At 63.0% G+C, this 14774-nt stretch overlaps 1 protein-coding gene across 3 annotated transcripts; it reads left to right on the top strand.

Moving 5' to 3' along the window:
* The first annotated feature begins 2989 nt into the window (after positions 1 to 2989).
* Positions 2990 to 14004, top strand: CSPG5 (chondroitin sulfate proteoglycan 5). Of its 3 annotated transcripts, none has more exons than XM_064162439.1 (5): positions 2990 to 3139; positions 5096 to 6380; positions 7862 to 8050; positions 9931 to 10003; positions 13265 to 14004. In XM_064162439.1, exons 1-5 carry the CDS (start codon positions 3070 to 3072, stop codon positions 13433 to 13435), a joined length of 1788 nt encoding a protein of 595 aa, XP_064018509.1. In that variant the 5' UTR covers positions 2990 to 3069; the 3' UTR covers positions 13436 to 14004. The 3 variants fall into 3 exon arrangements, with proteins under 3 accessions (XP_064018509.1, XP_064018511.1, XP_064018510.1); XM_064162441.1 differs by lacking the exon at positions 13265 to 14004 and adding an exon at positions 10861 to 11766; XM_064162440.1 differs by having other exon boundaries at positions 2991 to 3139; positions 13268 to 14004.
* Positions 14005 to 14774: the final 770 nt, after the last annotated feature.

The following is a 14774-nucleotide window of genomic DNA, read 5'->3' on the forward strand; positions in this document are numbered from 1 at the left end:
GGTCTCCCCTCCCCACGGTGCTGAGCAGGTGTCACAAGCTGGAGCTTTCAGGGTGGCAGTACCCTGAGGGGGCACCGGTAAGCAACACCAGTGTGGGCAGAGCCAGGAGGTGGGGGCTGCTCGCAGATGAGGGGCCCCAGGGCTGCGAGGTGACACGGGCCAGGCCCACACAACCCTCTGGAGAGGAGGAGCTGCTGCCCCAGGTCACCATCAGAAGCTGCTCCAAGGACTGGTGGAGCAGAGCAGATGTGGTTCTGGGCAACCTGCTCCAGGCACTGCGGAGGACTTGGTCCAGGTGTTCCCCAGAGGCGCTGGGGAGGGCTTTGAGTGTGCAGGATGGGCCTGTCCTGCCCAGACTCCATCTCCCTGCCCTACCTGCTATCCCCAGCACCATCCTAAGATTCATCCCTACCATTCATCCCAGGATTCGTTCCCAAGATCCAGCCCCAAAATACATCCCGAAGATCCACACCCGGGATCCAGCCCCGGATCTAGCTCCAAGATCAATCCCAGGATCCACGCCAAGGATCCATCTCTAAGATCCATCCCCAGGGTCTCTTCCCAGATCCATCCCCATCTTCCCTCAGCCTCTTGCTGCACTGGCAGGGACCCCGGGGAGGGCCTCCCAGGGCCCCACCCCCAGCTCCAGGCAGCCTGTGGGATCCCAGCGAGACCCTGGTGGGATCGCGGTGGGATCCCCGTGGCTCTTCCCAGGCCCTCCCTGCCCTCACAGCCGTGTCCCCCCAGCCACCCCGGTGGCCTCTTGCCTGTCCCCTTGGAAACCGTGCCCGGGACGCCTGGGGAATGCTGAGCAGGGGCAGCCCCCCTGAGAGCAGGCACAGAGAGGGGCTTGTTCCCAGCGCGGCTGCGGGGAGGGGGAGACCCCCAGCCCCAGCAGCCCCCCCCGGCCCACTTCACCCAGTGCCACCAGCATAGCCTGGGTGAGGGGTGCACGGCTGGGGGGGTGTCAGCACTGAGCTGTGGGCGTCCTCCAGGAGCCTCTGCTACTTCCTGGGGTCCCTGAGCAGCCTGCCTTGGCATGGGATAGAGGATGGGGATCTGGGATGGAGTGGGGGGGTTGGATGTGCGATTTAGGATGTGGATTGTAGGGGATCTGGGGTGTGGAAAGTGGGGTAGGAGATAGGGGATGTGGGGGTCTGCTGTGGAATGTGGGATGGAGAATGCATGATCTGGGATGTGGATTGTGAGATGTGGAAAGTGAGATTTGAGTTGTGGGATGCAGAGTGCAGGATGTGGGATTCAGGACTTGGGATGTAGGATTCTGGATGTGGGATGCAGGAGCAGCCATGGCTAGCGTTCCCAAGCATTCCTATGCCGTGGCTGCAGGACATGGGGGTGACCTTGGGAAGCCCCCGGGAGACAAAGGTGGCCCTGCGGGAGCACGGCAGGGGACAAGGGTTGGCAAAGGGCGGGTCCAAGCTGACTCTGCCCCCCGTAGAACCCGAGGTGTCTCCCCCACACGTGGTTGCCGCCCCCCAAAGCCACAGCATCCCCTGCAGAGGCGGGGACTGGAGGTGACAGTGTGCTGGGTGCCCCCTGGCTCGGCGACACCTGCAGGATTTGGGTGCCACCCCTGCTGAGAGCAGAGCCGGAGGCCGGGGAGGAGCCGGGGGAGTGATGTCCCTGCCTGCCCGCTGCCTGCCCGCTGCCTGCCCGCTGCCTGCCCGCAGCCCCTCTGGCTCGCCCCCAGCCCCATTGCCAGGCCAGTCACGTCCGTGTGGCTTCTCCCGGCTCTTCCCATGCTCCATCTCCAGCTGCCGTGGCAGCGCCGTGTCCCCAGCCCCTGCCGCCTGCCCGCACACTCTTGCCCAGCGCGGGGATGGTTTTGTCCCAGTGTGGAACTGGGAAGCAGCTCAGTGGCCGTGAGAGGTCCAGCCTGAGGATCCCCTCCAACACCAACACCTTCGTCTGGGGGGGGGGCTCCCAGAGGCCACAGCCGCCTCCACCCTGTGACACAGCCTCGCGGTGTCACCGCAAGACTTGTGTCCTTGGGGGGATAGACTCCCAGACTACCCCCACAGGGCTGTGCATGGAGTGGGGGGGCTCAGGGGTGCTGGAGGGGAAGATGTGTCCCCCTGCAATGCTAGAGGATGCTGACGGTGAGGGTGGTCCTGATGCTGGTTCCGGGATGGGCAGGAGCAGTTTCGGTGGGGGCACTGAGGGCTACTGGTGCCAGGGGGGATGCTGGGGCGGGGGTGTCCCAGCGCAAGGCGGGGCGGGGGGGGGGGGTGTCCCTCCATGCCGGAGCAGTTTGAGGTGGGGCTCAGCGAGAGTGATGGAGAAAGATTGCAGAAGGAATTTAGGGGGTGGGGGGCGTTCAGCAAAGGGTGCTGGGGGTGGTGCTGGGCTGGGTCCCCCGAGGGTGTTGAGGGGACCGGGAGGGTGCTGCTGCGACCTGGGAAGGGCTCGGCGATACCTGGGGGAGGAAGGGGTTCGTGAGGATGAGGAGGCGGGCGGGAGAGAGGGTGTCCTGGTGTGGTCCGGGGGTACCGCAGTGGTCCCGGTGCCGCCTGGGGGTGAGGGTGGTGGGGGAAGGGGGGTTCCCAGTGTTGCCTGGGAGTCCCGGTCCTACTGGGGGGGACCCACTGTGCTGACTAGGGGGTTCTAGGTGCTAGGGATGGGTCCCCGTACTGCCTAGGGTTCCCGGTGCTACCGGGGTGGGGTCAGATAATGTCTGGGCGACCTCGGTGTTGCCTGGGGCGTCCTGCGGTGTTACCGGGGCCGGGGGTGGTGCCGATGCTGCCTTGGGGTTCCCTTTGCTAGCGGCGGGGGGGGATCCCCGGCGCTGCTTGGGGGAGCGAGTGGGTTCCGATGCTGCCGAAGGGTTCCCGACGCTACCGGGGGGGTCCCGGTAGTGCCGTAGCTGTCCCCAGCCCCGCGGGCGGGGCCGGTAGCTGCCGCCCGCCCCCAGCCCGGCCCGGCCCGGCCCGCCCCCCCCCCCCCCCCCGGTGCGGAGCCGGAGCAGCGGCGGCGGCGGTTGCGGGGCGCGGGCGGAGGCGCTGCCGGTCCCGGTGGCGGTGGCGGTGGCGGCCCCGGACCGATGCCGCCATGGCCCCCGCGGCTGCCCGGCCCCGCGCCGCCCTCGCCATCGTCCTGCTGCTGCCGCTCGGAGCCCTCGGTACGGACCGGCGGTGGCGGGGGGGGAACACGAGATGGGGCCGCATCCTGCAGCGGGGCCGCGCCGGGGGGGTCGGGGGGGCCGGGAAAACCGACCCCGGCAGCGGCGCGGGGGGCGAGCACCTGTAGCAGGGCGGAGGGGGGGATGGATCCCGGGGGAGGGAAGCATGGATCCCGGGTTCGGGGGCAGCTCGGTGGTCCTCGATAGGGGCTGCATTCCTCTGCAGGATCCGGGGGCGATCCCCCTGTGAGGGGCTGGATCCTTGGGGGGGCTGGATCATTGCGGCGAGGGGATCCCATTGCAGGGAGCTGCAGCCTCTTTCAGGGCGGGATTGTTCCCCTTGCCGGGGTATGGGTTCCCTTTTAGAGGGGCTGAGTCCCCTTGGAAGGGGGCTGGATCTCCTTGCCGGGTGCTGGATTCCTTTTTAGAGGGGCTGGGTCTCCTTGCCGGGTGCTGGGTTCCTTTTTAGAGGGGCTGGATCCCATTGCAGAGGACTGGAGCCTCTTGCAGGGTGGGCTGGATCTCTTTGCTGAGGGACGGATCCCTTTGGGGGAGTCTGGATCTCCCTGTGTGGAGTGGGTGCATCTGCAGGAGCCAGAGGAGGGCTGGATCCCCTTGCCAGGGGCTGAATCTCCTTGTAAGGGGGCTGGATCCCCTGCCGGAGGCTGGATCCCTTGTGGGGGACTGGATCATCCCTTGCCGGGGCTGGTTTCCCATGCTGGGAGGGATCCTGGATCCTGTTGCAGGGAGCTGGATTCCGTTTACATGTGGGGTATATCTGCAGGGCTGGATCCCCTCACTAGGGACTGGATCTCCTGCCGGGGTCTGGGTCCCTTCGGGGGCGGGGCTGGCTCCCATGATGTGTATGGGGTGCATCTGCAGGAGCCTGAAGCAGGCTGGATCCCCTTTCCGGGGCTGGATTCCCTTGCAGAGGGGAGTGGATCTTGTTGCAGGAGAACGGATCCCTCTGTGTACTGGGTGCAGCTGCAGGAAGCAGAGTGGGGCTGGATTCCCTTGCAGGGGCTGGATCCTCTTGTGACTATTGGGTGCACTTGCAGGCAGCAGAGGGCTGGATCCCCTTCTAAAAAGGCTGGGTTCCATTGCAGGGCGCTGGGTGTGCGTGGGGAGGATCCATGCCTAAGGGGCCGGATCCTCTTGTGGCCATGGGGGTACTCGCAGGAGCCAGCAGGGCTGGGTGCCCACCTAAAAGGGGCTGGGTTCCCCTGCAGGGGGCTGGATCTCGCTACAAGGGGGTGGATCCCCTCGCGAGGGAGGTGGATCCAGTTGTGTGCAGGGGGTGCGCTTGCAGGAAACAGGAGGTCTGGGTCCCCTTGCAAGCGGGAGCGGACGTGTTTGGGTGGGGGTGGGTCCTGTGGCAGGGGGCTGGGTCCCTTTGTAGGGAGGACTGGATGTGTTCGGGGGCAGCGCGGATCCTGCTGCAGGGGGAAGGATCCCCTTGCAGAGGGGACTGGATCCCCTTATGGAGTCTACATCACCTTGCAAAGGGAGCTGGCTGTGTTGGGGGTGGCTGGACTGGATCCCTTTGCAGGAGGCTGGAAGTCCTCTTAGTGGGTACTGGATGCCCTTTTAGTGGGCACTGGATCCCACTGTAAGGGCAACTAGAGGATTCGGGCCAGGGGCAGCTTGGCTGGGGGGACTATGTCACACTGTGGGGGTCACAAATCTGGCGGGGTGATACCCGAGATTGTCGTAGATGTGGGGGGACTCCGGAGCTGAAAGTGCTGCAGGGTTCGTCCCTTTAGTCCCCAGGAGGGGCTGTAAAAGACTCGGGGTGCAGGCGGCCCCCCCCCGCAGCCCGAGGCTTGTCATGATAGGTGCAAGGTTGAGCGGGTGGAGATCCATCAAACATCTCTGCCCCCCCTGCAAGTCCAACAAAGCGTTCCCAGGGTGTGGGGGCCACCTCTGACACCTCTTTCTCTCCTTGTTCCCCTCCAGCATCCAAATGGCTCCCCCAGAACGCCAGCAAGGCTGAGGGCAGAGCCTGGGAGGGTTCCCTGGGGAGCAGCCCCCCAAGATGGGACCCATCGAGCAGAGATCCCCTGGGGGGACCCAGCAACGGCACCAGCACTGGGGGGGTCACAACGAGCGGCGAACCCCCAGCAAGACCCCAACTAGACCCCCCTGGGGGGGACACGGCCGCCACCACGGACCCAGCGATGGCGGAGGGGTGCGCGGGGTGCGCCGGGGAGGGCGATGCCAGCGCTCTGCCCCCAAAGATGGAGGATGGCCAAGCTGCCGTCACCTGGCCCGGCGATGGGGGCACGGTGGCAGTGGCACTGGGCAGCCCCGAGGAGCCGGGCAGTGGGGAAAGACCTACACGACCCTCTCTGCCCAGCCCGGGGGGTTTCGAGGGGCTCACAGCCGCCCCACCGAGCGCCCCCAGCTCGCAGCTCGCCACCGACTCGGCCGAATCCGACCTGCTGCTGACGGCCGGGGGCTCGGCCGCCCCGCGGACCCCCGTGCTGGGCGAGCCCAGCCTTGTGCCAGGTGCCGCGGGGGACTCGGGGCGCCCCCCGGAGCTTTGGGGGGCCACATCCAGCCCGGCCCCAGCGCAGGGGGCTCGCGGGCGGACGGATCTGACCTGGCTGGAGGAGCCCATCGCCGTCACCCCGGGCCCGGCCCAGCGGCCGCTTGACCGGACGGCGTCCGACATCATCGACGTCGACTACTACGACCTGTTCGAGGGGGCAGAGGGACTGGGGGGCTTCCCCGGGGGCAGCCGGGGGCCGGCCGGCTCGGCGCGGCGGCGGGAGCCGGAGGAGGCGGCCACGCCGTGGGCCCTCCATGAGCTCTACGATGACTTCACGCCCTTCGACGAGGCCGATTTCTACCCCACTACCTCCTTCTACGCCGACGGAGACGAGGACGACGAGCTGGAGGAGGAAGAGGAGGAAGAGCTGGAGGAGGAAGATGGGCTGGAGGATGAGAATGGTTACCGGCCGCCCTCCTCGGCCGTGCCCGGTGTCCAACCGGCACCACGGGATCCCCGACCCACCGGCCGCCGCGACATGGCCCCGCTGCAGCCGTCGGAGGTGACGGGGGTCAGCCCCACGGCGCGGGCACGGCCCGGGGAGCGGGGCCAGGCGGAGAACGGCAGCGAGTGCCCGAGCGGCTACGTGAGGCACAACAGCTCCTGCCGCTCCCTCTGCGACCTGGTCCCCAGCTACTGCCACAACGGCGGCCAGTGCTACCTGGTGGAGAGCCACGGGGCCTTCTGCCGGTAAGGGTCGGGGACACCGGGTGTCCTGGGGAGCCGAGGGCTGCCTGTGGGGGCTCATCATCCCTCTGCACCCCCTCCTCGTGCTCTCTGACTCCGTGTACCCCGTTCCTGGGCTCACCACCCTTCATACACCCCCATTCCTGGGCTCACCATCCTCCACCCCCATCCCTGGACTCTGCAGCTGCAGTTGCCTCAGTCCACCCCCAGGCTCTTCACGTTCGTGTATCCCACCCCTGGGCTCTCCATCTCCATGCACCGCACCCCACCCCTGGGCTTTCTGTCTCCATGCACCCCATTCCCAGGCTCTCCATCCTCCTTCATGCACCCTGTTCCAGCCTCTCCATTCCCCATACATCTCATTCCACATCCTACATCCTTTCTGTGCCCCATTCCCAGTCTCTCTCTCTTGCGCACCCCAGTCCCAATCTCTCTCTCTCATACACCCCAGTCCCAGCCTCTCCGGGCCCTTTTCCCCATTCCTACCTTCTCCATCTTCCACATACCCCATTCCCATCCCCTCCACTCTTCATACACCCCAATCCCAGTCTCTCCATCCCCTATTCCCCATTCCCACTCTCTCCAGCACTCATACACCCCACTCCCAGCCCCTCCATCCCCTGCGGCTCACCCAGGGCCCTTTTACCCCTCATCCCCACCCCGCTGGGAGCTGGAGGGGTTTTCCCTGCCCCCTAAGCGGCGGCTGGGCAGGAATTAGGTCAGGGGCAGGCAGCCGGAGCCGCGGAGCCTCAGCGCTAATCGGCCCCGGCAGATTGTGCCCGGGGAGGGCCGCTGCCGGCTGTGCCCAACGGCTCGGCACGCCGCGCACGGCTGGCACCGAGCCCGCCTGCGCGGGGGGACGGGCGTGGGTGGCACGACAGGGCTGTCCCCAGCCATGTCCCCAGTGGACACCCCACTAGGGCCAAGCAGGGCTGTGAGAGGAGAGGTGTGGAGGTGGAGCATCATCTAAAAGGGATCCCATCTCTACTGCCACCCATCCCACCGGGCCCCAGTGCTTGAGAGTGTCACCCCTCTCAGGGTGGCTCTTGCCTGTGTGCCCAGCCTCATCTCCCATCACCTCAAGGAGGTACTAGTGTGTGAAGAAGGCAGCGCTGACCTCTTGGCAGTGGTGCCCAGTGATAGGGCAAGGAGCAGTGGGCACAAAGCAGAAGCCAGGAGGCTCCATGTGAACTGCAGGACAAACTTCTCCGGCGTGAGGGTGCTGGACTCCCGCCCCAGCCTGCCCAGGGAGGTTGTGAAGCCTCCTCTGGCTGCTTTCAAGACCCATCTGGATGCATTCCTGCCCTAGGTGCCCCTGCAGGGACTGGGTGATTTCCAGAGCTCCCTTCCAAACCCCCCCGTGCTGTGATTCATCTCCCCAGTTTACAGATGTAGGCATCCCCCGGGGACACTGTGTGGGGGAGTGGGACACGTTTTGGGGGGGAGGGGGTGGGGAAGGTGCCTAACAGTGTCCCCCTCTGCAGGTGCAACACGCAGGACTACACGTGGCACAAGGGGACGCGCTGCGAAGCCATCGTCACCGACTTCCAGGTGATGTGCGTGGCCGTGGGCTCGGCCGCGCTGGTGGTGCTGCTGCTCTTCATGCTCACCGTCTTCTTCGCCAAGAAGCTCTACCTGCTCAAGACGGAGAACAGCAAACTGCGCAAGACCAAGTGAGTGCCACCAGGGCGGGGTCGGCAACCCTCAAACCCGCCCCCGACCCCTCCGACGTGTCCCCAGCCGCTCCGAGGTGGCACCTCGGTTTGCACGGCCTCAGCGCCTGGGCTGGATGCGCTCCCATCTCTGCACGGGAGGCCCTCAGTGCTGATGGGGAAAAGTGCTGCCAGGAAAGAGCTGGCGGCGCTCAAGCTGTCCCCATCCCTCCTGAGGTGGCACCTCAGTAACTGCAGCGGTTTGGATGGTCTCAGCGCCCTGGGCTCGTGTGGTTCCGTCTCTCTGCATGGTGCCCTCAGGACCCTCCAGTGCTGATGGGGATAAGTGCTACCAGGACAGGGTTGGCAACCCTCAAACCCTCCCCCAATCCCTCCCACTGTCCCCATCCCCTCCGAGGTGGCACCTCAGTAGCTGCAGTGTTTTGGATGGTCTCAGCACCCTGGGCTGGATGTGCTCCCATCGCTGCACGGTGTCATCAGGACCCCCCTTAGTGCGGATAGGGACACGGTGGTGGTGGGGAAGCTCCTGGAGGTGGGGACGTGGCTTGTGGCTGCTGCTCCACACTTAATCCTTTTAAGCTGCTACTGACTGGCACCAGTTAATCTGCGGCCCTGGGAGCTGGGGCCACCAGCTGGACTCCTCACACTGCCCAGAGCCGCTGGTGATGGTCCCCACTGTGCCCCTGGGGACAGGGCTTGGAGTGGGTAACAAGCTTGGGGTCACCCCCTGCCTGCCCCAGCTACTGCTGCCCATCTCTCTGGAGCTGAGGAGGAGAAAGTCCTCCCAGTCTGAGTCCTTAATGAGCTGTTAATTAGTGTCTGGAAGTGCCAAGTGTAATTAGCGGCCAAACTGGTGCCAGCCCACGGGGCTCCCTCTCAGGTCCTGGGAGCCTGCAGCTCCTGCTTGCCCTGGGCTGCCCTCACTGCTCCTGCCCCAGCCCTCCGGGGCTGGGGGCTTTTGTCTCCGCCCCCCAGATACCAAAGTTGGGGGAATTTACCCCAGCTCCCCAATTCTGGGAGCATTTAACTCCCCCAAAATACCAAAGCTGGGGGCATTTGCCCCAGGAGACCAGATCCAGGGGCATTTATTCCCCAGTTACCAAAGCTGGGGGCATTTAGGTCTACAACCCCAGAGCATTCATCCCCAGAACACCACATCTGAGGACATTTAGCCCCAAACCTTCATCCTTGGGGACATTTAGTCCTCAAATCTCCATCCTTGAGGACATTCAGTCTCAAGCCCTCAGATTTGGGAATATTCACACACCTCCAGACTTGAATCTTCTGAGCTTTGTCCCCTGAATCCCCCCAGATTAGGGAGATTTAACCCCCAAACCCCAGATCTGGGGGAATTTACCACCCCAAGCCCCAAAATCTGGGACATTAACCCCAAGCCTCCATTCCTGGGGACATTTAGACCCAAACCTCCACCCCTGGGGACATTAAGCCTTAAATCTCCATCTCTGAGAACATTTAGCCCCCAGTCCTCCATCCATGTGGACACTTAGCCCCCAAACCTCCATCTCTGGAGACATTTAACCCTAAATCTTCAGCCCTGGGGACATTTAGCCTCCAGACCTCTATCCCTGAGGACATTTAGCCCAAAGCCTCCATTCTTGGGGACATTTAGACCCAAACCTCCTTTTCTGGGGACATTTAACCCTAAATATCCAGCCTCGGGGACATTTATCCTCCAAACCTCCATTCCTGAGGACATTTAGCCATAGATCTCCATCCCTGGGGGTGTTTAGCTCCCAAACTTCCACCCTGGGGACGTTTGCCCTCTCAACAGCAGGTTCACCCCAGAACAAAGCCTGGGGTGCCAGGGGTGCTCGGTGGCATCCCTGGTCTCATTGCCATGCTCTCCTGCTCCCCTGCAGATACCGCACCCCGTCCGAGCTGCACAACGACAACTTCTCCCTCTCCACCATCGCCGAGGGCTCACACCCAAATGTAAGGAGGCTTCTTGCCACTGTCCACTCACCCCTCTCGCTGTCCTACTCTTGTCCCTCTGGCATATAATGTCCCACCTGTCCCCCTCACCATGGTCCTGGGGGTTGGCATCACCACTGGATCCTCCCCCCACTTTCTGTCCTCATCCCACCACCACCACTCAGTCCTCATCCCACCACCACCACTCAGTCCCCATTCCACCATGACCACTACTCTGTCCCCACCATGACCACCACTCAGTCCCCATTCCACCATGACCACTACTCTGTCCCCACCATGACCACCACTCAGTCCCCATTCCACCATGACCACTACTCTGTCCCCACCATGACCACCACTCTGTCCCCACCACTCTGTCCCCACTCCATCATGACCACTACTCTGTCCCCACCATGACCATCATCCTGTTCCCTTTCTATCATGACCACCACTGCACCCCCACCCCACCATGACCACCACTCTGCTGACCCTCTCTGTTGGGTCCTGCTGTGCCTCATCCTGCCCCGACTACCCAAACGAGAGCCAAGGAAGAGTGGTCAGTGCCACCTCACCGTCCCTCTGTGAGCCTCCCCAGGGAGCTGCCTGCTGGCTGTGGCTCTGCATGTGGGTGGCAGAGGTGGCCATGCTGGCACATTCAGGGAGGGGACAGCCAGTGTGAGGTGTCTCTGGCAGATGATGCTCTCTGGTTGTGGCATTGCTGGGGCAGGACAGGAGAAGCATCTCTGGGGCACCACTGGGGTTGGATCACCAAATGAGGAGGGTGAAAGATGCCAGGATGCTGCTGGCGTGGTCAGGATGTGGCCACCCGCGTCCCACCCTGGGCTGCCTTCCCACCCTCCTCTTTCAAACCTAAACAGAGAGAAGAGAAGGGCTTTGCAGAGCGGGCACCGGAGGAGGAGCAGCGTAGGTCCCTCTAGCCCCTGCCCTCCCCGCCGCCGGCTGTCCCCATCTTCTGACCACGTTTAGCAGCCGTAGCCTCTGTCCCAGCCTGGCCACCCTGGCAGGAGGCTCCTGGAGCCAGCTTGCTCCCTACTGCGGAGAGGAGGAACCTTGGGATGAACTTGGTGCTGCTCCTCAACATCTCCCCGGGGTCTGAGCTGTTCTTGTCCCCTCCGGCACGCGGAGGGCTCGGTCCTGCAGTGGCGCACGGCACCTGGGGTGCAGTGTAAGGAGGATGAGGAGGGGACAGCGGGGTCCACACCCCAGGAAAGGTGCTTCTGGGGACACGTGGTGCAGCCCCTCTCTGCTAAGTGAGGAGGGTGGGTGCCCCTGCAGAGGTGCCCATCTGATGGGACTTGCCGTGGAGCCGATGATGTGACCCTGGACCAGCCGGGCACCGCTCAGCAAGTCACTGCTCAGAAGATGGAGGTGTCCCAGCCTCGTATCAACCAGCTCTCGGGTGTCTCCATCCATCTGCCACTCACCGTGTGGGTGGCACCAATACGACGCCAGCGTGTTCCTCAGCACCACAGCCCATCCTGCCCTCACAACCTCCCGCACCAGGACTCATCCTGCACCTCCAGCGATGCCAGTACCATCCGGGCACAGGCGTTACCCAGCGCAGCCGGAGCTCCAGGGCTGCTGTCCCCACGGGTGCAGGACAAACTCGGGGCACAGCCCAGCCCCTGGGGAGAGATGGTCCCAGCAGCCCTTGGGGGATGTTGGGAAGAGGCATCCCGAGCTCGGCCAGCGGCACGGCAGGGGCAGCTGTACGCTAACGAACCGCAATAAACCCAACCCTTGGGCCTCCTGCCCAGCCCCTCGCTGATTGTCCTGGGGATGATGAGCTGAGCCAGGCTGCAAACGGGCAGAGGAGCTGGAGGGTGGTGGGACAGGGTGGGCTGCTGGAGGGGTGGAGGGTGTGATGGCTGCCGTGGCCACCTGGGTGCTGTTGGTGAGTGGCTTTGGGTGCTGGAGGCATCATAAGGTGGGCAGTCTGTGGTGGGGAAGAGCAGCAAGTCACCACACGCTGGCTGGACCTTCTCTCCTGCCAGGCCACCCAGTACTGGGAGCTCCATGATCCCCCTGTGCTGAGATGTGTGTGGACAGGGGATGGGACATTTGTGTGCTCCACAATGAGGGCAGAGTGGGTGGAAACTGCCTGGTGGAAAAGGACCTGGGCAGGGTTGGTGACAGTGGCTGGAGATGAGCCAGTGTGTGACCAGGTGGCCAAGGAGACCACCGGAATCCTGGTTTGGGTCAGCAATGGTGTGGCCAGCAGGAGCAGGCAAGGATTTTCCCCTGGGACTGGAAACTGGCAAGGCCACACCTTGAATCCTGGGATCACTTTGGGGCCACTCACTCCAAGAAGGACATTGAGCGGGTGGAGCAGATCAAGAGAAGGGCAACAAAGCTGGTGAAGGGTCTGGAGAAGGATCTAGTGAGGAGCAACTGAGGACCTGGGGTTGTTTGGCCTGGAGAAAAGGAGGCTCTTGGCAACTCCCTGAAAGCAGTCCAAAGCCAGGTGGGAGTTGGTCTCTTCTCCCAAGGAACAAGTGACAGGACAAGAAGAAACAGCCTCAAGTTACCCCAGGGAAGGTTTAGGTTGGACATGAGGAGCAATTCCTTGCCCTTGAGGGCTGTCAAGGTTGTTGACTCCAGGGCAGTGGTGGAGTCCCCATCCCTGGAAGGATTTCAGAGCTGTGGAGATGAGGTGCTGAGGGCCATGGGTTAGTGGTGCCCTGCCAGTGCTGAGTTCAATGTTGGACTCCATGATCATAAAAGTCTCTTCCAACCAAAACAGTTCTGTTTGCCTCTGGACAGCTCTGCCCTGGGGGTCAGGATGCTGGGCTGCCTGCAGGGACACTGGTGCCAGCCATGGAACAGTCATCTCCTGACACTCCTCAGCCTGGAGAAGCGAAGGCTCTGGGGAGACCTTAGAGCAGCCTTCCAGTACCTGCAGGGAGCTACAGGAGAGCTGGGAAGGGACTGTTTAGAAGGTCTTGTGGTGACAGGACAAGGGGGAATGGGTTGATACTAGAGCAGGGTTGGCTTAGATTGGACAATAGGAAGAAGTTCTTTACTCTGAAGGTGGTGAGACACTGGAATGGGTTGTCCAGAGAAGTTGTAGAGGCTCCAACCCTGGAAAGTGTTCAAGATCAGGCAGGATGGGACTTTGAGCAACCTGGTTCAGCTGGAGGTGTCCCTGCCCATGCCAGCAGGCAGTTGGAACTGGATGATCTTGAAGGTCCCTTCCAACCCAACCCATCCTACGTCTCTATGTCGCAGTCACCTCCTGACCCTCTCCCCCATCTCTCCTAGCAGGACGACCCCAGCGCTCCCCACAAGCTGCAGGACTCTCTGAAATCCTGCCTGAAGGACGAGGAGCCCTTTAACATCCACAACTCGACGTCGCCCAAGCACGACGGCAGCGGTGGCAAAGGGGAGCAGGACGCCGGCGACCTCAACTGCCTGCAGAACAACCTGACGTGAGCAGGGCGCTGGGAGAAGGCGGCGGCGGCGGCGGCCGGCCCCGGAGCCAAGCCCCTGCCCAGCCCCTGCTGCGCCGCCCCACATCTCCTCTCTCCTCCCCACCCAGCGCCTCGGGTTTTGTTCCCCGACCCCCGCCCCCCCCCCGCCCCGCTCCCTGGCATGCTTTTGGTGTGTTTTGTACAGAGGAAAAGAAAACAAAACAAACGAAAACAAAATCGGTGGAGAATCCTCCCCAGGGCTGAAGGCTCTGGGTGGGGTCTTCCTCATCCGCGTCGTGTCGTAGGGGGGTGTCTGGGGTTCGTGCTCCGTCCGTGTCTCTCGCTTGGGTTAGTTCAGCGCTAAACCTCTGCCCTTCCCCCAACTGACTTCTTTTGTACTTTCGCCCCCTCCTCCTCCCCCTCCCCTTTTTTTTTTTGGAATACAGCTGAAAACGACAGCAAAAGGCAACAAAATAATTAATAATGACGATGATGATGATGATGGTGGTGGTGGTGGTGATAATGATGATGATAATAATAATAACAAGGAAGGTCTTGAAATAAACAATCTTTTTTTGTTTGTTTTTTAAAGTTAAGCCTCTTGCCGATGTCTTGCCAACTCCTGACAGACACAGCAGGGTCGGTCCTTGCTCCCCTGAGTGTCACCCGTGTCACCCCCCTCCCCCTTCCCTGCACTGCCCTCCCACCGGAGCAGGGGACCCTGCAGGGCACTGCCCGTCCCAGCTGCTCGGCTGCCAATGGGACACCCTGGGATGTTTGGGGAGGTGTCTTGTGCACAGTGGTTGTCCCCAGCCCCGTCCCCATCACGGGGTGGGTGCACTGGGGTGTAGGTGTCACCAGCAGCATGCTCCCAGCCACCTCCTGGTTGTCCCCAGCCCCATCCCCATCACGGGGTGGGTGCACTGGGGTGTAGGTGTCACCAGCAGTATGCTCCCAACCACCTCCTGGTTGTCCCCAGCCCCGTCCCCATCACGGGGTGGGTGCACTGGGGTGTAGGTGTCACCAGCAGTATGCTCCCAACCACCTCCTGGTTGTCCCCAGCCCCATCCCCATCACGGGGTGGGTGCACTGGGGTGTAGGTGTCACCAGCAGTATGCTCCTTGCCACCTGCTGCCCAAGCAGCCTCCTCTCCATGGAGCTGCACAGGGCATTGGTGGGATTTGGGGCCCTGAAGCAGGAACCCTCCAAGTTTGTCACCCCACCAGCCCCTCGTTTCCACCCAGCAAACCCCTTGGCAGCTTTGTTCCCACTGGCCTGATTTCTGCTGGTGTAGATGAGAAGCAGCTCCCCAGCTGCCATCACACCCTGCCCTAGGACTGAGTTTGCAGATGGGGGTCTCA

This window comes from Pogoniulus pusillus, chromosome 23, assembly GCF_015220805.1.
Source record: "Pogoniulus pusillus isolate bPogPus1 chromosome 23, bPogPus1.pri, whole genome shotgun sequence".
Lineage (NCBI taxonomy): Eukaryota > Metazoa > Chordata > Aves > Piciformes > Lybiidae > Pogoniulus > Pogoniulus pusillus.